Source organism: Pseudophryne corroboree, chromosome 1 (genome assembly GCF_028390025.1).
Source record: "Pseudophryne corroboree isolate aPseCor3 chromosome 1, aPseCor3.hap2, whole genome shotgun sequence".
NCBI lineage: Eukaryota > Metazoa > Chordata > Amphibia > Anura > Myobatrachidae > Pseudophryne > Pseudophryne corroboree.
The window spans coordinates 453678133-453699772 of NC_086444.1; the positions used below are offsets into that span (position 1 = coordinate 453678133).

A 21640-nucleotide genomic window follows, 5' to 3' on the forward strand; every position below is an offset into this window, starting at 1 on the left:
GTGCATGCGCTGTAGCCTCTGGCACTGTGCCAGAGTCTCTAGTGGTCAGTGCGCTAGCAGCGGCGTGCCGGCTACGGGAGAGGAGGAGGCCCACACACGGTCAGCGATGGACTCCGGAAAGGTAAGTATAGGAGAAATGGGTGCAGTGTGTGCACCGCACACACTGCACCCATTATAGAAACGCCAATGGTACCCACCTTTATCGATTGTCGGCCCGATGTGTCTTGCATGATGTGATGTCAAAACTGGGCAGGCATTTACATGTGCCCGCCCAGTTGTGATGTCAGTTACTGGCAGCCTCTGCAGCCAGTGTACGGACTGTTGGACATTTCTAAAACAGATCCTAAAAATCCACCCGGATCTTATAATGGATTCACAGTGAATTTACATAAATTAACAAGGATCCTGCAGAAAATACTCTATTTGTGATTGTGCATTATTCATGGCTCCTGCAGAATATGTTTCTTTAAATTAGGATTGATTTGTGTGCATTAATGTGAATAAATCATAGATTATGATGTGTTTATGATTCATGGTGGGTTTATGGAAGCTACAGTAGCTCTTGTTATAACTTGTAACTTCAGTCCTTTATTTGGCAGATTTTTTTAAACCTTTAATAATGATCTATTTGATTGTGTAGGTAGGGTGATATTTATTTTCTGACTTATAGAATGTTAAGATGTTCCCTAATTTGTACAAAAACAGTAGACATTTGTAAACTAGAGCGCACTCTTTGGTGTACCATAGGATATTTCACCTTCATTTAAATATATGTATTTATTTTCAATGTTGTAAATTAAATTGTTCTTGCAGCCTATTTTATTTCATTTATACATACATACAAATGATGCATACATACATGTCCACAAGTATATCTACCTCTTTGTTATTATATTCTCACCTCCTTAGCAGACATCACTTTATTCCCCTATTCTTCTCTCATCTATGTTGTTTCTACATCATATTATTCACTATCCCTTGTTTCTATAGACAGCTAAACCCCCCTCCCCGAGTCCATCCACGTTTTACTTTTAACCCTTTTCCTCTTCCCATACACGGCCTCGCCCCTCCTCCTCGTAAAGTCCCTTCGTCTTTACTTTCACTTTCTCTTAAACTGTAACGTCTACAGTCACTGCTATAGGAAGAACGAAGACGGAGCAGACGACGTTCTCCCTGCCTGTAATCACTGTAAGGAAATGGCAGACTTACGTGTTTCCCCAGAAGCTGTAAACAAGGTGAGGGGAAGAGCAGGTTTATTTGTGTCCCTATATACTGTATTATGTAAGCATGTATTTGTTCTAGGTCCATATATTATACATACAAAGGTGTCCCCTCTGTGGGTGCTTTTCAGCCCCTAACTATCTCTGTGCTTGGCACATTTCATACTTTAGTCATGTGAGTAAGGACGGGATGTGTGCAGGGTACTGTGAGCACCTCCAACCACATACTGTATGTACATATACGTATATTACACACATTTAATAGATTCACGAGTAGGTAGATAAGAGTGTTGCATGCACATGATGTCTATCTGTAGGAGTAAGGTACTGCCACAGGGTCATATATTAACTTCACATTAAACTGCACAATGTCATACCACCTAAGATGACACACACACACACACACACACACACACACACACACACACACACACACACACACACACGTGTATTGTAAAAACAGCCTTGTCATAAGGATGAGGCCTGCAGCTGTACTTAGCGTAACTTCCTGTGATAGATTTATATACTGTATATGTATAGTTTACATTCCATATAACTTACTACACAGATACATAAACACACACTGGTGTTAATTTTGATAAAAGCCAATTAGCAACCATTGATGGTCTGATGGCGGTGGTGTCTTCACAGTCGATAGAAAGTCGCTGATAGTAAGGCAAACATCGGTGACTGTCCCTCGATGTGATTGCCGGCCCCGCTATACGCATGTGCATAGCCTAACCACCGATTGCTCACCATCTATGGTTAATCGTCGATGGTGGTAAACCGCATCTACCGTCAATGGCAGAGCAGCTGATACCAACACAACACAACACAGTAATACCCACACAAACAAGGGAGGATATATTATCTTCACACAGAAAAGGGCTGTGGTTGAAATCAAACTTATGACCCCAGTGCTGTGAGACAGATATACCAACTGCGGTTAGTATATAAGTGGCTTGTACAAATAATTGCTTCATATAAATGTTACCGCCAGCAATTCGGACATGTATACAGTTAAAGTTAATAGAGATTTTTTTGACAGTTGAAAACAGAGGAGTCTGACAATACAGAAAGTAAAAGAATACGATCTGCAATTCCGCTAGCATAAGATCTGAAAAACAAGTTACATGAGGATTAAATTACAAACCGAGCGAGGATTAAATATCATTACAGCTCTCTTGCATGCAGTCAGGTTATGCAGTCAGGGTATGTTGTTAATATACACACTTGTCTGATGAGGTCTGAAAATGGGTGATTTCCACAAAGTGAACATAAAGTACTGTGTATCACATGCTTTTACATTTTTTTTCCTTTTAAACTGGTCTGTTAAGAAATTGTTGTTATATGAAAACTTAATTGCTTAGTAGCAATGCCTTACCCTAGAACTAAAGACCCACTAAAATCTTGGTATTTTGGAGAAGTATGTTGTTTGAATTTGTGTAGCTGTCCCGTGCATCACAGAGAATCGCCCCAATATACTGTAAAACCAACAGTGCAGGTTTTAGTGATATCCAGGCTGCAGCACAGATGGTTAAATCAATATAACTGAGCTACTAATTAAGTCACCTGTGCTGAAGCCTGGATATCACTAAAACCTGCACTGTTGGTGTGCCTTGAGGACCGTGGTTGGGAATGCCTGGCCTAGAGCATAGGTTCTCAAACTCGGTCCTCAGGACCCCACACAGTGCATGTTTTGCAGGTCTCCTCACAGAATCGCAAGTGAGATAATTAGCTCCACCAGTGGACCTTTTAAAATGTGTCAGTGAGTAATTAATACACCTGTGCACTTGCCGGGTTACCTGCAAAACATGCACTGTGTGGGGTCCTGAGGACCAAGTTTGAGAACCTATGGCCTAGAGAAATTGTGAAACCTCAACAAGTTTGTTCTGTCTTGGCCTTATGAGTTTGCCAGCAGTATTCACACAAACCTCATGTCAGGCTGTCTGATTCAGAGAAATATGTTTGTGAGACTGTTTGTGCACAAGACCCATTCTGCACATGAGCAGAATGAGTCCTACGTGATCGCTCACAGTCCCCCCTTAGCCACGCGTCCCACCCGTTTTGAATGAGTGATGAGGTGGACTGTGGAGTAGGTGAGTGACTGGCGATATGTGGGTAATATAAGGGATGTACTCTTAGGCAGAGAGGGTGTTGGAATAGGAGAGATAGTGGGAACTTCCTTGGCAAGTATGAGACAGGGGGACTGATTAAAGATGGGGATCGGCTGTGTGTATGAGGATAGGTGTCCCTGTCTGCATACCCGCCAACATTAGAGATGCTAAGGGGGTCAGTCTAAATCCCGACACTTAATGGAAGGGGAGGGTAAGGGTTAGGTAAGAGTTAGGGAGGGATCGGGGGGGGGGTTAGGTTTAGGCAGTGACATGGAGTGAGGTGATGCAGAGCCTTTCCTGTCATACTAACAGTATATACTAACGTTTTGACTTTATTAAGTATATGAAAAATACAAAGAATCTATTAGGCTGCGTACACACGGCGCGATGCTCCGTAAGCCCGACATTGACTATTCGACGCGGCTGGAGCCCGGCCCCGCCGATATAGTCAATGTTGGGCTGCCTGTGTATTTTTCCTTGCGATGCCAATCCCGCGGGACCGCACATCGGAATCACAAGGACTATACACACGGTGCAAAATGCACTATATTTTCTTACGATTTTGACTATATAGTCAAAATCGTAAGAAAATATAGTGCAAAATCGAAAGAAATATTGCACTGTGTGTACACAGCTTTAGAAATATCTTGTTTTGTATTATTCTAATAATTTTTATAGTCAAAACTCTGAAGTAAAAAGTCTATGACAAGTGAGGCAGTGCCTCACCAGCTTATCTTTTTTCCACACATCTCTTATCAAAACTCACCAGATTTCCAGCAGTATATACTGCTGCCCCTGTGTATAATACCCACATGAACCCTTTGGCTTAGTGTGTAAATCTGGCTCTGTTGCTAGCCAGTGCCTCCTGAGCCATTTACCTCACCGCACGTCCCTGGATTTAGCCACCCATGGGGAGGATTAGGGTTAGGCTGTCGGGATTCTCACATTCAGGGATGCCGCTGACGGTATTATGACTGCCAGCATCCCAAACGCCGGCATTCTAAACCCAACCCGATAGGATGACAATGCAAGCACATACGTGCCGGCTGCCTAACGTCGCTCAGTGAAAGTCGGATGCTGCCGGGAGCCCGTGGCTCCTTATTGACTGCCAGTCCACAAGCTCCTATTGGCTCACGCCCGTTGCCACATTTGAAATGGCACTGGCGCTGCCCCTGTCTCTCCATGGCTGCTGCCTGCCGGTGCACTAGCTAATCCACGCCACTGCCACCCGGGCTCCTTTTCTATACAGGCCCGGGATGGCGGCCCTGCTTAGTACATCTGCCCCATTGTGTAGATCTAGTGGGCAAGTTGGTTGCTTTCAAATTAATCATGCATCAAACCTGTGACCAACTGAACTACAAAACTGCCTAGATCTCATGCTCAGAACAAAAAATGTCGTTGCTTGATGATCTGTGCAACAGGGATAGGGTATGGGGTGGCATTGTGTTGACAATCACATAATTTAGGTGCCACCTTGTGACATAATGGGTGGGATTCAAATGATATATCACGCCCAATTTCCTCTCTAAAATGATCTCCGTTATCGCACATATTGCGCCCATAGTGATCAGGTTAAGCCATGTAAAGGGTTGGGTGCCTCCCTACTCCGGGGGTAGCGAGCTGAAATAATGATACCACGCCCCTGAGGGCAGAAACAGAACGGGTGTGGAAAGGGGTGAAAAGAATTGAATCCCGCCCAATAACTATGTTGTTGGGAGCAGTGTGATGGAGCAATTCATAGTAAATTGCGACCTCACCCTCTTCTCAGCATTAGTTGCCGGAGGTTTGAGAAGTATCCAGGACCCCTACGTAGACTTCCAGAAGTTGGAAGTCTTCCGAAAAGTAAACTCCAGTGATTGGGATGATTATGGGCTCCATTTAATAATACTTGTGTCTGGGCACAGTGATACTAACAAATGCCATTGTATTTACCTGTTCAGTGAGCTCAAGCTGAACTCAGCAGAGATTCTGGAAAGCGTGGAAAGCTTTACTGATGTCAGAAAGACAATTTCTGGGTCCCCATTGGCAGCAATGGAAACTAACGCTAACACCATCTATAGATGGCGTAAGGGGGTAAAGTCATCCGCTGTGTGCTAAGTACTGAATTGATGTCATAACTCTTTAGTGAGTGCTAAAAGGGTTATGGCTCATTCTTAAATCGAGCCCTATATCTGTCCAAGCCTGTCCAACATTATGTAAAGTTGTGAACGGACACTTTTATTGTGTGAAACATGTTTAGATTTTATTGTTATCCTGATACAGCATTAAGGTGGACATGTATTAAGCAGTGATAAACGTGGAGAAGTGAGCCAGTGGAGAAGTTACCCATGGCAACCAATCAGATGCTCTGTATGTGTTTATAATATGCAAATATAAATGTTACGTCAATGCTGACTGGTTGCCATGGGCAACTTCTCCACTGGGTCACTTCTCCACTTTTATTACTGCTTAGTACATGTCCCCCTAAGTCACATATGTGTACATACAGTACAGTAGTGCTGAGGTCAAAAGTTGGATTCCTGACTAGTGTCCTGAGTGCGAATTGTGTGTTCCCAGCATGGGTTTCTTCCTGGTATTCCCACACAGTCCAAAAGCATACTGGTAGATTATATTGCAATCTATTCATGGAGCAGAGATAAACCCTATTTTGCAGTAAACAGGACTTTTCTATGCTAAGTGCAATTCCGTGGAGAAGTTCCTGACTTCTCCAGCTGCACCGGCGCTCTGTGGCTGAATTGCATCACCGTACTGAGTGTGATTCATCAAAAGATGGAAAGCAGTGCTTTCTTCTTCTCATGTGTGTTCAGGGTCGCCATCTCAGGATAGTGTAGTCTGAAGCTGGGAAGTTAATTACTTCCTTGTTTTCTGCCTGGCATACATTCTGGCTCTGCCCCCTTGAGGTCCCAGCAGCCACTGCAGCCTCCCTGAGCTCAGCCGCCAGAGCACGTGCAGGATATACCTGCCTTCGCCTCCACGTTTCTCACACTGGACTGCAGGTGAAGACAGGACCGTCGGAGACCTGGATATCGACTCGGTTATGGCTATGTTTGTGTTGTCACAGGGTAGCCAAGCTAATGCTGCTCCAGACTCCTGGCCATTTGGTATGACTTCTGATCAGTAGATTCTGTCCAACACTGTTACACACGTATGTGGCCAAATTGGATAGTGAAATTGGATATTGGTTGTTCAGTGATTAGACCCTACAGCTGGATATTGTTGTTAGTCCATATTAAGAAGATTCTGCTGTGACGGGAATTGTAGCTGACTGCTTTTAGACTTGTTTAAATATTGGATCTGTTCCTGGACTATCAGGGAAAGCTGTCTACCATTAATATTGTTACATAAAGCAAAGATCGAAACCATATTCATAACCAAACCAATTTGTTAACCATCTGTCTTGTTACAGGTGGATGCATTCCGCAGTCAACTCTGTAAGGAGGTAAGGAGCTGTTATTCTGTTACCTGAGTCATTAGGCTGGTGCCACACATAGCATTTTAGCTTGGCAGGTAGAAGCCTGCACATGGATTCCTATGCGGCCATCTACACATATGCGGCGGTGCCGCAACCACCCACCCACCGGATCCAACCACAGCATGCTGCGATTGAGCAGGATGACAGGATGACCGGATTTCAAGTAGAACACATATACTTGAATGTATGTGTTTACACAGTGCGCTGTGCACTGTGTTCCACTTCAAATCCCATCGTGACACTGGCCAGATCCTGTTCTGCGGCATCCGGCGAGGCCTCATATGTGTGAACCCTGCAGCGAGACCCGCTAAAACACTATGTGTGACCCTAGCCTTGGTGTTGTCAGTCGCTTTTCACCCTCAGCTCTCTCCCTCTCACACTGTTCCCTTTACTTCCACAGGCTGACGAGCTAATATCAGTGGGATTTCCACAGAAGATTACTGAGCTAGACAAACTCATCAGTGTAAGTTGGATGCATTCCCAGTAACTAAAGATACATTACTGTTTGTAACCTTGGGTATTAGAAAGCTACATAGTAAGGGTTATTAAGAGCATTTTAATTGTGAACTGGGGGGGGTCATTCAGACCTGATCACTCGCTAGCTATTTTTTGCAGCGCTGCGTTCAGATAGTCGCCGCCTATAGGGTAGTGTATTTTTGCTTTGCAAGCGTGCGATCGCATGTGCGGCCAAGCACTACAAAAAAAGTTTTGTGCAGTTTCTGAGTTGGCCACAACTTACCCAGCCACTGCGATCACTTCAACTTGTCAGGTCCCGGAGTTGACGTCAGACACCCGCCCTGCAAAAACTTGGGACACGCCTGCCTGCGTTTTTTCCAAACACTCCCAGAAAACGGTCAGTTGCCACCCACAAACGCCCTCTTCCTGTCAGTCTCCATGCGATCGGCTGTGCGAATGGATTCTTCGTAAAATCCATCGCACAGCAACGACCCGCTTTGCACCCGTACGACACGCCTGCGCATTGCGGTGCATACGCATGCGCAGTTCTGACCTGATCGCAGCGAGAAAATCTAGCGTGCGATCAGGTCTGAATGACCCCCTAGGTGCAAAGCTTATTTAGTTTTGAACAAACGCTCCCGTAGGCGATCTTGTGGATACATAGGAGTGTGTCTGCTTGGGGCTTTTGGAACGTGCCACTGCAAATATGGTATCTGGTCTTCAGGTCTATAGCACTTAGGTTGACACTCATTAGGGTGACCACTATTGGACGACATGCATTAGGTCGACATTGTCACTAGGTCGACATGGCAAAGGTCGGCACATGAGAAGGTCGACATGAGTTTTTGTAAAAATATTTTTTTTAACGTTTTCATACTTTACGATCCACGTGAACTACGATTGGGAATAGTAACCTGTGCCGAGCGCAGCGAGGCACCTTGCCCGAAGCATGGCGAGGGGATACAGTGCACTAATTGGGGTTTCCGGTCACTTTACAAAGAACACGACACCAAAATATATTAAAAACTCTTGTCGACCTTTATCCATGTCGACCTAATGACCGTTTCGATCTATTTCAGGTGTTGACCTAGTCACTGTCACCCAATAGTGGTCGACCTAATGACTGTCGACCTAGTTACTGTCGACCCTATGATCCACACCCACAAATATATGTGTAGAAATGAATTGTTGTTGGGAGCACAGATGGTAGAAAATTATATTTGAAAGTTCAGTATCAAAGTTATAATAACTGAAATGTCAATACCAAAGGGTTGAAGTAGAAAAGGTTTACCTTAAGTATTCGTACAAAAAAAAAAAAAAAAAAAATAGCATGCAAAGCCAATTCTTCTTGTGCACAGCACAAAGTAAATGCATTTACAGAGATTTGTATCCAGAAACCTAACATGTCTCAACTCACTCTTTTATTTATTAACTTCTAATTAACTAAGCAGATGCATATTCCGTATTATTCATAGCACATCACTCAGGGCCAGACTGCCCATTGTCTTGCGGGATTATACCTCATCATCCCGCGAGACTCACTGGAGACGCATCTTTGGCCACCGCTATTACTCGGAGTTGGATTAATGGAGGGGCACGACTGCTCCTATGGCCCCTCTCCTAATCCAACTCAGAAGTCAATCAGTTTGTCGGTGATTGATCTTTGAGTTTTTCTCCTTAGCTCATCATATTAGTTAACTTATTTCTCTTTAGTTTCAGGATTCACAGCTTTGTTCTTATCAACACCTACGTGCTTAACAATATAAACACCGTAATTGGTTGGATAAGCAGACCACTTGTTAAAATTGTAGACAGACAATTATCTATACCTGGATTCCCGATTCAAAGCATATTTTCTAAATACTTAATTTTTTTTCTTACAGTACTTTGAATCATGGGGGTCAATTCAGTTGTGAAGGGTGCAAGTTGCTGTTGCAATGGCGTGGACACGAAGGCAATGTCATTGCAGCTTGCATCTCCCCCTGAATTCGCATGTACGTACAGTATCCCTATGGGGCTGCAACTAACTTGCGGGGGTGAAAACATCGCCCACAATTGGACTGACCCCTTGGTATTTTGACTCTTAACACAGATTTAGATGATTATATTTCATGTATAATGCCCATTTTTACTTAAAGCTTTAATTGTCCCTAAGATCATAATTCTCTTAAATTTACAGATTTGTTCTAGCTGGCTTCAAATTAATTAAATAACAATGCCAAGGACAGACATCTGGCTACTTTAGCAACAATTTAAACTAGATAATTATGTGAACGTGTATGAGAAATATGCATAACAACTTTTAATTGTGTTCATAAAATATATTATGTTTGACACTATTTCCCAATAACTGTAGCTAGACACATTCCTTGTTCTACACAGATAACTGAGACTGTGGGGAAAGAGTTACATTCATTTAATAATAATAATAATTTTATTTATATAGCGCTCTTTCTCCAATAGGACTCAAGGCGTTTAACAGATACATAGCATAATATAGTACAGAAAATAATGAAGTACAGAAAAGCTTTTCATAAAATTCACAAGCATGAAGATACTAAAAGGAACATTATGGAAATGCTTGAGTAAACAGGAAAGTCTTGAGTCTACTTTTGAAGGATTCTATAGTTGGGGCCTCTCGCACTGTGCAGGGAAGTGAGTTCCATAGAGTCGGAGCCGCATGACTAAAAGCTTGACCCCCAGATGAATTACGGGAGATTCTAGGTACTGCTAAAAATCCCATCTACAGATCGCAGTAATCGAGTGGGGCAGTAATCGAGTGGGACAAAATGGAGTCTGAGAACCCTAAATACCTTGTGTATTTAACTATTCAGAATTAATATGTTTATTTTATTAAATTAAAATTATACAAATCAAACATCAATTGCTTAATTAGTTATGACAATAGGTAATGCAAGATAGGTAAAGATCCTTTTTGCATTCAGCAGATCCAAGACCTATCAGTGAGATGAGGAGCGCAACTCACCTAAAGGATACTTGAGGGATGTAAGCAGCAAGGGCTATTGTTTTTAGAGCGATATCTAAAACTAGGTCTAGCTTCTGTATAGTTAAATGTGCTTGGCATATATTTTCACTACTATAACTTTAGGACCTTCACCCTAATGAGTTATGACTTTAATTTCTCCACAAAATTATGTAGGCTGAAGATGGATGCACTCGGCTATAACACTTTGATCATGTGTCTAAAAAATGTGTTAATTTGAGGGTGTCCACACTCGCAGGAGTAATGTCAGATTTATCCTCTGAACTAGCTGCCTCTTGAAGGGACAGAGAAACATCCAGATCTCTAATGGGGCCGACACCAGAACCGGCTTGGGCGCAGGCTTTAGCTAGGTTGGTGGAGGGACTGACAAGGACCAAGGGCCATGGCTCCTACAAAACAGCCATCTGCTTCTGTAAGAAAGACTACCTCAAAGAAGAGACTTTTACTGTCTTACAATCAGACTCTGAGGAAGAGGAACATACTTCCACTATAGAGAAGGGTCAATTTATCAACGAGGCAGAGGAGGACTTGGAGGTAGTTTCCCAGGGCATAGAGGCACTTATTTTGGCCATGCGTCAGGTGTTTAAGGTCTCCGACACAGAAATGAGACCTTCACAGTATTCTTTTTTAGTAAAAAACAAAATGTCTTTGCTCACATTCCCAGTCTCATAGTAATTAGATGACCAATTAGCTTTGGCTTGGAAACATCCTGATGAAACATTTCATGTTTCAAAGCATCTTCATGCCTCTTATCCTTATCCAGATAGCAGAATACAGTGGGAGACTCCTCCAGCAGTGCTTTCCATTTACCGTTGGTCGAAGAAAACAATATTACAGATTCCGGGCGCTACCTCCTTGAAGGAACTGTCAGATCGTAAATTGGAAGCTACCCTGAAGTCTATATACAAAGCAGCAGGGATAGTTTTTCGCCCCTAGTTTAACAAGGCCTTAGAGGCTGGGCTAAACAGCTATCAACATGGTTGCAAGATGGTCTCCTACGAGCAGTGCCTGTCACTTTAGCAGAGCATATACAGTATACGCAAGTCTGCTTTGTACTTAGGAGATGCTTCCAGAGATGTGGGCATGCTTGGTTCTCGTATTTCTGCTTTGGCAATCTCAGCCCCGTAGAGCCTTATGGCTTTGTCAGTGGCTAGCAGATGCAGAATCCAAGAGAGCTTTAGAGGCTCTTCCTTTTTTAGGCGATATCTTATTTGGCCCTGAACTGGATAAGTGGATCTCTCAAGCTACAGGTGGGAAATCCATTTATCTGCCTTCAGCATCTCTGAATACCAGAAAGTCATACTCTGGGCCCTCTTTTAGTTTCTTTTGTGTACCCTCCAAGTTTAGAGGTAGAGCCAGAGGCTCCTCTTCTACCTGTAGGGGCACCAGAGGCAGAGGTATATCTGCAGCAGCTCCAGGACATCAGGAGCCTAAGTCTACCAGTAAACCTACTGCATGCCAGGCTACTCTCCCACCTGGGAGATCCTATGCTGGGAGCCTGCCTCTTGAAGTTCAGAGAGATTTTGGGGAAAACCTATTGAGATGCTTGGGTGCGAAGCCTAGTCAACCAGGGATACAAAATAGATTTTCTTTTCCAGCCCCCTCATCATTTCTTCACCTCAGGTTTACCAGATTCAGAAGGAAATAGTGTGGTATTACAGGAGGCAATTGCAAAACTCTTGAATTCAGAGGTGCTGCTTCCTGTCCCCCCTCACCAATAGACTCAAACCTGTTCATTGTACCAAAACTGGATGCTCCCATCAGGCAAATTCTGAATTTGAAATTCCTAAATCCATTTCTAACGGATTTAAAATTCAAGATGGAATCCCTCCACTCAGTAATTGCGAAGCTGGACACCCAGGAGTTCCTTGTATCACTAGCTATCAAGGACGCCTATCTCCACATTTCAATCTAGGAACTGCATTAGGCCTACCTCAGATTTGCGGTAAGGGACTCCCATTTTACCTATCACCCGGGCCACGAGAGCTCACAAAGGTGATGGCGGTGATGACGATTCACCTTGCGAAGGAGGTGACCATTATTCCTTACCTAGACGATCTCCTCATAAAGGGTCAGTGAAAGGAGAGACTATTACAGGACATTGCCTTAATTCAGCAGGTCATCTTCTATGATCCAGCTAAGCTGGGGTGACCTGTGTCAAAGCAGACGTTGGCTCGCTGGATTCGACTCACTATTCGACAATCCTGTCTGGCTTTTTCTCAAACTCCAATGGCATCCATTTCTGCACACTCCACACATTCAGTGGGACGCTCATGGGCGGCTGCCCAAGGGGTTTCAGCCACGCAACTGTGTCATGCAGCTACCTGGGCAGGACAAAATACTCTTGTCAGATTTTAACAATTTGATACCTTTGCGGCCCCTGACTCAATTTGGCCGCTCTGTGTTGCAGGTGTTTCAGCGTTCTCCTGCCCATGAATTGTGTTCTGGCACGTCCCCACTGTAATAAGCCTCCAGTGTCCCCTAGTGGATAAAGGAGAAAACAGGATTTTGGTATGTTAAAAAGCACATGCTTTGAAACGTTGGCATCAACCTGGTGGTATGATGTCTTTATTGTCTCTGAGTGCCGCCATCTGTCTATTTCTACAAATGCGGAGTGTCTTGTATGCTTCATCCTTACGGAGGTCAACGGGGTCAAGCAATGATGCTAGTAGTGAGTGCCAGAACTTTATATATATATATATATATATATATATATATATATATATATATATATATATATATATATATATATATATATATATATATATATAATACATATACACGGTCGAGTCACAGTATTATAACCACGTCCTACATTTGACGTTGGCATTGCGTAGCCCATGAAGTACGTCACGTGTTGAGTGCTGGCTTGGGTGCTATATAAGGTGTACGGTAGGCCGTCTCCACACATATCACTCGTTGCTGTCATGGGTAATAGGGGAGATTTATCCGAGTTGCAGAAAGGACTGATTATCAGCTTTCGGGACTAGGATGGCAGTTTTTCTGAAACAGCGCAGTTTGTGAACTGTTCACGTGCTGCTGTGGTGAAGGTGTATCGTGACTGGACAAATGTCACCATTGCAAATAACCGACGTGGAAACTGCAGAGCACCACGTGCCATTGATGTGAGTAGTGAACTTTGGCTACAAATGTGCGTGAGCTGACCGATACGCTACAGTGGTGCAGGACACAGCCAAAATTAACCTGGGGGCTACCAGACTTGTGTATAAAGTGACAGTTCAACCTGTCTAGCTGCTGTCTGTGCTGCACACAGTGGTTACGCTGGCTATTAGATGGTGGGTCATAATAATGTGACTTGACCGTATATATATCACAAAACAGAATCAGGGGGCGCTAAATAAGATTAGATATTCATATACTGACATTAGTGGTAACGTGCAATGCCTTTTGATTTGTGGATACCCACGATAATAGAATGAATAGATGTTCTAAATGGTGTTCCTAAAGGATATACCCTCTCACCAGAAACTTCACTCAACATAAAAGGCCAAATGGTGTAATTAATAGAGTACATACATTGCATCCGGAAAGTATTCACAGCGCTTCACTTTTTCCACATTTTGCCATGTTACAGCCTTATTCCAAACTGGAATAAATTAATTTTGTCCCTCAAAATTCTACACACAATAGCCCATAATGACAACGTGAAAAAAGTTTTTTTGAGATTTTTGCAAATTTATTAAAAATAAAAAACTAAGAAATCACGTGTACATAAGTATTCACAGCCTTTGCTCAATACTTTGTTGATGCACCTTTGGCAGCAAGTACAGCCTTAAGTCTTTTTGAATATGATGCCGCAAGCTTGGCACACCTGTCTATGGGTAGTTTCGCTCATTCCTCTTTGCAGCACCTCTCAAGCTTTATCAGGTTGGATGGGAAGCGTTGGTGCATAGCCATTTTCAGATCTCTCCAGAGATGTTCAATCGGATTCAAGTCTGAGCTTGGCTGGGCCATCAAGGAGATTCACAGAGTTGTCCTGAAGCCACTCCTTTGATATCTTGGCTGTGTGCTTAGAGTCGTTGTCCTGCTGAAAGATGAACCGTCACCCCAGTCTGAGGTCAAGAGCGTTCTGGAGCAGGTTTTCATCCAGGATGACTCTGTACATTGCTGCATTCATCTTTATTTTATGTCCTAGGGGATGCTGGGGTCCACATTAGTACCATGGGGTATAGACGGGTCCACCAGGAGCCATTGGCACTTTAAGAGTTTGCTCTATGCCCCTCCTACCAGACTCAGTTTAGAAAATGTGCCCGGAGGAACCGGTCACAGCTAGGGGAGTTCTCCAGAGCTTCTCTAGTAAAACTTTGTTTTAGGGTTTTTTATTTTACAGGGAGGCTGCTGGCAACAGCCTCCCTGTAGCGTGGGACTAAGGGGGGGGGAGTAGTGTCCACCCTGCGGGGTCTGAGCCACTTACTCCGCTGACAGGACACTGAGCTCCTGAGAGGATAGATCGCTCCCCGCCACAGGGGATCGCTCGCCCTGGCAGCATGCCGCCACCCCCTTACAGAGCTGAAGATTGTGGCGAGTAAGTCACCAACCCCCCTAGCAAGCGGGGGGCCGGTGTGAAAATGGTGGCAGTGGGGATGGGAGTGCAGTATTAACTGCGCTCCTGGGAAGGCTCAGCGGTACATGGTGTGGTGCTGTGAGGGGCGCCCTGGGCCAGCGCTACCCCCTACACTGGTCCAGAAGCCTGTCGGGGTCCGCGGATCTCAGCCAGCAGTAAATCCTCAGGCCAGTATAATCCATGGTGAGGTGGAAGACAGCGCCATTTCGGGGGTGGAGCTTCTCCTCAGAGAGGACCCAGCAGCGTTCAGCGCCATTTTCCTGCCTGCACAGCGCTGATCAGGAGAAGCAGGTCCCTCCACAGCAACTCCAGCTATCTCTCACAGTACCAGGGGGTTGTAGAAGGGTGGAGAGAGGCTGCAAAATGACTGTGTATCCTATTAAGGTGCACAGTCAGCGCTGATAAGGGGTCTCCCTTTAGATAAAAGCGCTGTGTGTGGGTTGGCTCCAATCTCTGTGTCTCTCTTGCCATTCCTGGGGGGGGGGGGGACACTCTGTCTGCCCTCACCTGTGTGCGTGTGGAGTGTTTGGTGGTTTCCTTTAGCTATGTCCAGGGACACTGTGTCATATGCTGCGGAGGATTTATCCTCTCAGGGTGATCCCATCCCATGTAATCAGGATAGCACTGGTTTAGCACAGTTTAACAGCAAGGGAACCTGAGTATTTTTCCTCTGTCGAATCTGTGATTTCTCAGAATTATAATAGAGCTGCACAGGCTGGATTTGCACCTCAGGCTTTACAGGACTCTATGGCAGTCTGGCCCAGTACTGTCGCCTCAGGGCCCCCCACTATATGTTCCCAAACACGTGTTCTTGCGCCGGTTATGCAAGATGACACGGATACCAATTCTGACACTGCAGATGGTGACGGGGATATGTTTGGGGGGGCGGCATCTCTTGCACAAGTGCTGTTAATGGTAGAGGCTATTAGGGATGTGTTGAATATTTCTGATACAACACCTAGCAGGTTGAGGAGGCTCCCTTCACTGATAAGGGAGCCTCGCTAACCTTCCCTGTGTCAAAGGAATTAAATGCTTTATTTGAAAAAGCATGGGTTAATCCTGCCAAATATTCCAGATCCCTAGGAGGATCCAGGTGGCTTTTCCTTTCCCGGTGGAGGATAGGACAGAGTGGGAAACCCATCCGGTGTTGAAGCCGGCTGACCGTAAACTTGATAATACGCTCAGATCAGTGTGCACGGCTTCAGGGGCAATGTAAAGTCCCACTATTGCTAGTGCATGTATTGCCAAGTCTATAGTAAAGTGGTCAGGCACGTTACTTGAGGATTTGGATAAAATGGACAAAAATTATGTTGAATTGTTTTTGCATCACATTCAGGGTTCGGCTGGGTTTCTGACTGAATCCATGAAAGACCTGGGTTCCATGGCTGCAGGAATCTCTTCCATGTCGGTCTCAGCTCGTCGTGGACTGTGGCTACGTCAGTGGTCTGCCGACGCGGAATCCAGGAGAAGTGTGGAGACCCTACCCTGCACAGGTCAGGCTGTTTGGGGAAGCGCTAGATATGTGGTTCTCCACGTCTGCAGTGGGTAAGACACCCTTTCTTCCCTCAGCTACGCCTGCTCCGAAGAAACCTTTTTTCTTCAACTGCATCACAGCCCTGTGAGGCTGCCAAGCCAGAGAAGCCTAGCCATCCAACACCTCCTTTCGGGGAGGTAGGAACAAGTCCAAGAAACTGGCTACTGCAGGTTCCCAGGACCAGGCGCCTGTTTCAGGTCCACCGAGGTCCTCCGCATGACGGTGGACTGCACGCCCCGGTGGTGGGGCCGGTGGGAGCGCAGCTCAGACGTTTCAGTCATGTCTGGGTGTCGTCCTGCCTGGATCCCTGAGTGCAATGTCCCAGGGGTACAGGCTGGAATTTCATCTCCCTCCTCACCGATTTTTTCAAAATCAGGCTGGCCAGCTCTGCTGGCAGGCAGGACTGTCCTGAAAGAGACAGTCCAGAAGTTGGTGGAGTCAGAGGTACTTGTGCCTTTTCCACCTTCTTTGTATAACGAAGGTTACTATTCGAACCTTTTCGTGGTACCGCAACCGGATGGTTCGGTCTGACCCATTTGAACCGGGGATGACTGAACCACTTCCTGAGGGAGTTCCTGTTCAAACGGGTGTCTCTACGGACGGTGATATCAGCTCTGGATGAGAGGGAATTCCTGGTATTACTGGATATCAAGGATGCGTACCTCCTCATTCCAATGTGGCCGCCACATCAGGCTGATCTCCGATTCGCACTATGGGACAGTCATTGCCTATTCCAGGCTATGCCATTTGGCCTCTCCACAACACCAAGGGTGTTCACCAAGGTGATGGCAGAGGTGCTGGTTCTCCTCCGCAAGCGGGGTGAACATGATTCCGCATCTGGACGATCTACTGTCAAGGGTATCGTCCAAGGTAGAAATGTTGCTGACCTTTGTTCTCGCGATCCGCCTACTTGGAGTCCGTGGTGGGATTCTGATTATTTCAAAAATCACATTTGGAACCAACCAGGAGGTTGTCCTTTCGGGGACTGACCCTCGACGCAGACGTGCAGAGGGTATATCTTCTACGTTAGTGATACAAACAATGGGCCGGGATGTCCTGTAGCCAGCCCGGGTGTCGGTTCATCAATGCTTTCACCTCCTGGGAAAGATGGTGGCCTCTTACGAGGTACTCTAGTATGGTAGGCTTCATACCTGCCCTTCCACCTGGATTTCCTGAACACGTGGTCCGGATCTCATCTACGCGTGCAACAGAGAACACATCTGTCGCCAAGGGCCAGGATTTCACTCCTCTGGTGGCTCCAATTACCTCACCTTCTGGAGGGCCGCAGGTTCGGGATCCAGCACTGGATCCTTCTGACCACAGATGCAAGCCTCCGAGGCTGAGTGCAGTCACCTCAGGGGAAACCTTCCTGGGAAAGTGGTCTAGTCTGGAAGCCGAACTACCGCTCAGCGTATACAACGGTCTTCTTTGGCGGCCCATCTTATAAGAAATCGGGCCATTCAAGTGTACTCGGACAATGTAATGACAGTGTCTTACATAAACCGACAGGGCGGAATGAAGAGCAGAACTGCAATGTCAGAGGTGACGAGAATCATCCTCGGGGCAGTAAAACACGCATTGGCGCTGTCAGCAATCTTCCTTCCGGGAGTCAACTCGGAAGCAGACTTCCTCAGCAGACAAGTTCTCCATCCAGGGGAGTGGGGTTTCCATCTGGAGATGTTCAGGGAAATAACAGACCTTTGGGTTTTCCCAAAACGGACATGATGGCCTCTCGTCTCAACAAGAAGCTTCAACGCTATTGTTCCAGTTCGAGGGACCCACAAGGACCCCACGCCCGGGTGTCTCCGTGGGTGTTCCAGTCGGTGTATCCCACACTTCCACTCCTTCCAAGGGTTCTAAAAGCTCATAAGGAGGACGAAAGTGACCAAGATGGGCTTGGTATGCGGACCTTCTGACTCGATTGCAAGAAGAGACAAGGCCTCTTCCTCTTCGGGAGGACCTGCTGCAGCAGGGGCCGTTCGCCAATCAAGACTTACCGCGGCTACGTTTGACGGCGTGGAGGTTGAACGCCTTATACTAACTCGGAAGGCCTTCCGAACACTGTTATTCCTACCCTGATACAGGCTAGGAAAGGAGTAACGTCTAAACATTACCATCGTATTTGGAAATCAACTGGGACGGTTTCTCCTCTTCCTGCAAGCAGGTGTGGATATGGGTCTGAGTTTGGGGATCTGTACAGGTCCAGATTTTGGCCCTAGCCATTTTCTTCAAAACGATTGGCTGCCCTCCCTGAGGTTCAGACCTTTTTGAGAGGGAGTTCTGCACATCCAACCTCCCTTTGTACCATCTGCGGCACCTTGGGACCTTAACTTGGTGTTGCAGTTCCTCCAATCGGACTGTTTAAACCTCTACAGAAGGTTGAGGTCATATTTCTTTCAAGGAAGGCTGTCACGTTGTTGGCCTTAGATTCTGCTAGACGTGTGTCGGAGTTGGAGGTTTCGTCCTTTAAGAGCCCTTACTTAATCTTCCATGAAGATAGAGCTGACCATTTGTGGTGCCAGTTGCTACTGACTCCTCAATTTCATCAAAGTCCTTGGGTGTTATTAAGGCTTTGAAAATCTATGTGAAGAGGACTGCTCGTCACAGATAATCAGACTCTCTGTTTGTCCTGTATGATCCCAAGAAAAATGTGGGTGTTCTGCTTCTAAGCAGACGATCTCTCGCTGGATCAGGTTCACTATCCAGCACGCGTATTCTACGGCAAGATTGCCGTGTCCTACATCTGTTAAGGCCCACTCTACTCGTAAGGTGGGATCTTCCTGGGCGGCTGCCCAGGGTGTCTCGGCGTTACAACTTTGCCGAGCAGCAACTTGGTCTGGGTCGAACATGTTTGCAAAGTTCTACAAGTTCGATACTTTGGCCTCTGATGATCTGAAGTTCAGTCAATCAGTTCTGCAGGAGTCTCCGCGCTCTCCCTCCCGTTCTGGGAGCTTTGGTACATCCCCTTGGTACTAATGTGGACCCCAGCATCCTCTAGGACGTAAGAGAAAATAGGATTTTGGTTACCTACCGGTAAATCCTTTTCTCGTAGTCCATAGAGGATGCTGGGCGCCCGCCCAGCGCTTCGTTTTACTGCAATTGTTATTTGGTTCAGTACAACTTTGTTTTAGTTGTGTACTGCATTGTTGCTTGGTAAGTACTGTTTCAGCTGTTGCTGAGGTTTCAAGCTAGTTAGCTTGATGTGCCTGTTATGTGTGAGCTGGTATGAATCTCTGTGTACAATCCTTCTGCTCGGGCACAGTTTCTAGACTGAGTCTGGTAGGAGGGGCATAGAGGGAGGGGCCAGCCCACACTCTCAAACTCTTAAAGTGCCAATGGCTCCTGGTGGACCCGTCTATACCCCATGGTACTAATGTGGACCCCAGCATCCTCTACGGACTACGAGAAAAGGATTTACCGGTAGGTAACCAAAATCCTATTTTCCCTCTATCCTGACTAGTCTCCTAGCTCCTGCCGTTGAAAAACATCCCCACAGCATGATGCTGCCACTACCATGCTTCACTGTAGGGATGGTATTGGCCTGGTGATGGGCGGTGCCTGGTTTCTTCCAAACATGACGCCTGGTATTCACGCCAAAGAGTTCAATCTATGTCTCATCAGACCAGAGAATTTTGTTTCTCATGGTCTAAGAGTCCTTCAGGTGCATTTTGGCAAACTCCAGACGGGCTGCCATGTGCTTTTCACTAAGGAGTGGCTTCTGTCTGGCCACTCTACCATACAGGCCTGACTGGTGGATTGATGCAGAGATGGTTGTCCTTCTGGAAGGTTCTGCTCTCTCCACAGAGGAATGCTGTAGCTCTGACAGAGTGACTGTTGGGTTCTTGAACACCTCCAAGACTAGGGCCCTTCTCCCCTGATCGCTCAATGTAGACGTCTGGCCAGCTCTAGGAAGAGTCCTGGTGGTTCCGAATTTCTTCCATTTACAGGTGATGGAGGCCATTGTGCTCATTGGGACCTTCAAAGCAGCAGATATTTTTCTGTACCCTTCCCCCGATTTGTGCCTCGAGACAATCCTGTCTCGGAGGTCTTCAGACAAGTCCTTTGACTTGGCAGGTGTGTGCCTTTCCAAATCACGTTCAATCAACTGAATTTGCCACAGGTGGACTCCAATTAAGCTGTAAGAACATTTCAAGGATGATCAGTGGAAATAGGATGCACCTGAACTCAATTTTGAGCTTCATGGCAAAGGCTGTGAATACTTCTGTATATGTGATTTCTTAGTTTTTTATTTTTAATAAATTTGCAAAAATCTAAAAAAAAAAAAAAAGTTTCACGGTGTGTGTACAATTTTGAGGGAAAAAATACATTTGTTCCAGTTTGGAATAAGGCTGTAACATCACAAAATGTTGAAAAAGTGAAGCACTGTGAATACTTTCCAGATGCACTGTACTATTAAACATCTTTCGTACAATATGAATAGGCAGGAGAATATTCCACAACTGACAGAGAAGCAGATGATAAATCCCACCTATACCCTCACATGTATGAGTTCAATAGGCGGGAGCCTTTCCACTGGCTGTGTAGGCACTGCACCAATGAACCTACGCTGGTTCACATCCCTGTTGTTATATTTCTCTGTTAGTTGAAGGCGACCCCCTTGGTAACGTTCAGCTGTACCTACAGTAGAAGCACAGATTTATATTTTGTTTTTATTTTTTTTATTTGTTGTGTGTAATTCAGGATGAAGCCTCTCCTCTGAAAGATAGGCACAGCATGCACTGGAACATTTCTGATTGGTGCTGGAACTGGCTGTGGCACTGCAAGTCCCAGGCACTCTGTTCTTTGCGGCATAACGGTTTAAATGCTGCTTTCTTTTGCTTCATCAGGTTCTTTTTAAGGTCTCTTGTAGGCTCTTGCTGGGTATGAAAGAGCATTCTCATCCCTTCTTTCCTGATCAGCCACTCCACTGAACTGTTCCCCCCCGGGACTCTTACTGGCTTTCTCTCAGTCCAGCTCTTATTTTCATTCGTATTCTCCCTCCTCCACACGCTGGCTCCTAGGCACTGCAGACTCTTAACATGCTACCTGGACACCCTGGGGCTTGCCTCATTTTGTGCATGCTTCCATCAGCTGTTCCCAAGGCATTCTGGGAGTTGAAGTTAGGGATAGCCGTGATTACAGTGTTTTAATTAACTGCAGCTGCAACAGGAGTATTGGAAAGTAACACCCCATCATTGTTGGGTATGACACTAATGGTAGGGGCCTTTAAGCTGTAGCCTAATCATCCTACC

General features: G+C 45.6%; 1 protein-coding gene across 1 annotated transcript in view; it reads left to right on the forward strand.

Moving 5' to 3' along the window:
- Positions 1-1091: 1091 nt before the first annotated feature.
- The window catches only part of PSME1 (proteasome activator subunit 1), a 40731-nt gene continuing 20182 nt past the window's right edge, over positions 1092-21640 (forward strand). The window contains exons 1-3 of the mRNA XM_063913639.1: positions 1092-1235; positions 6744-6776; positions 7210-7272. Coding sequence (XP_063769709.1) covers positions 1197-1235; positions 6744-6776; positions 7210-7272 — 135 coding nt within the window. The 5' untranslated portion in view covers positions 1092-1196. The remainder of the gene's footprint in view (positions 1236-6743; positions 6777-7209; positions 7273-21640) is intronic.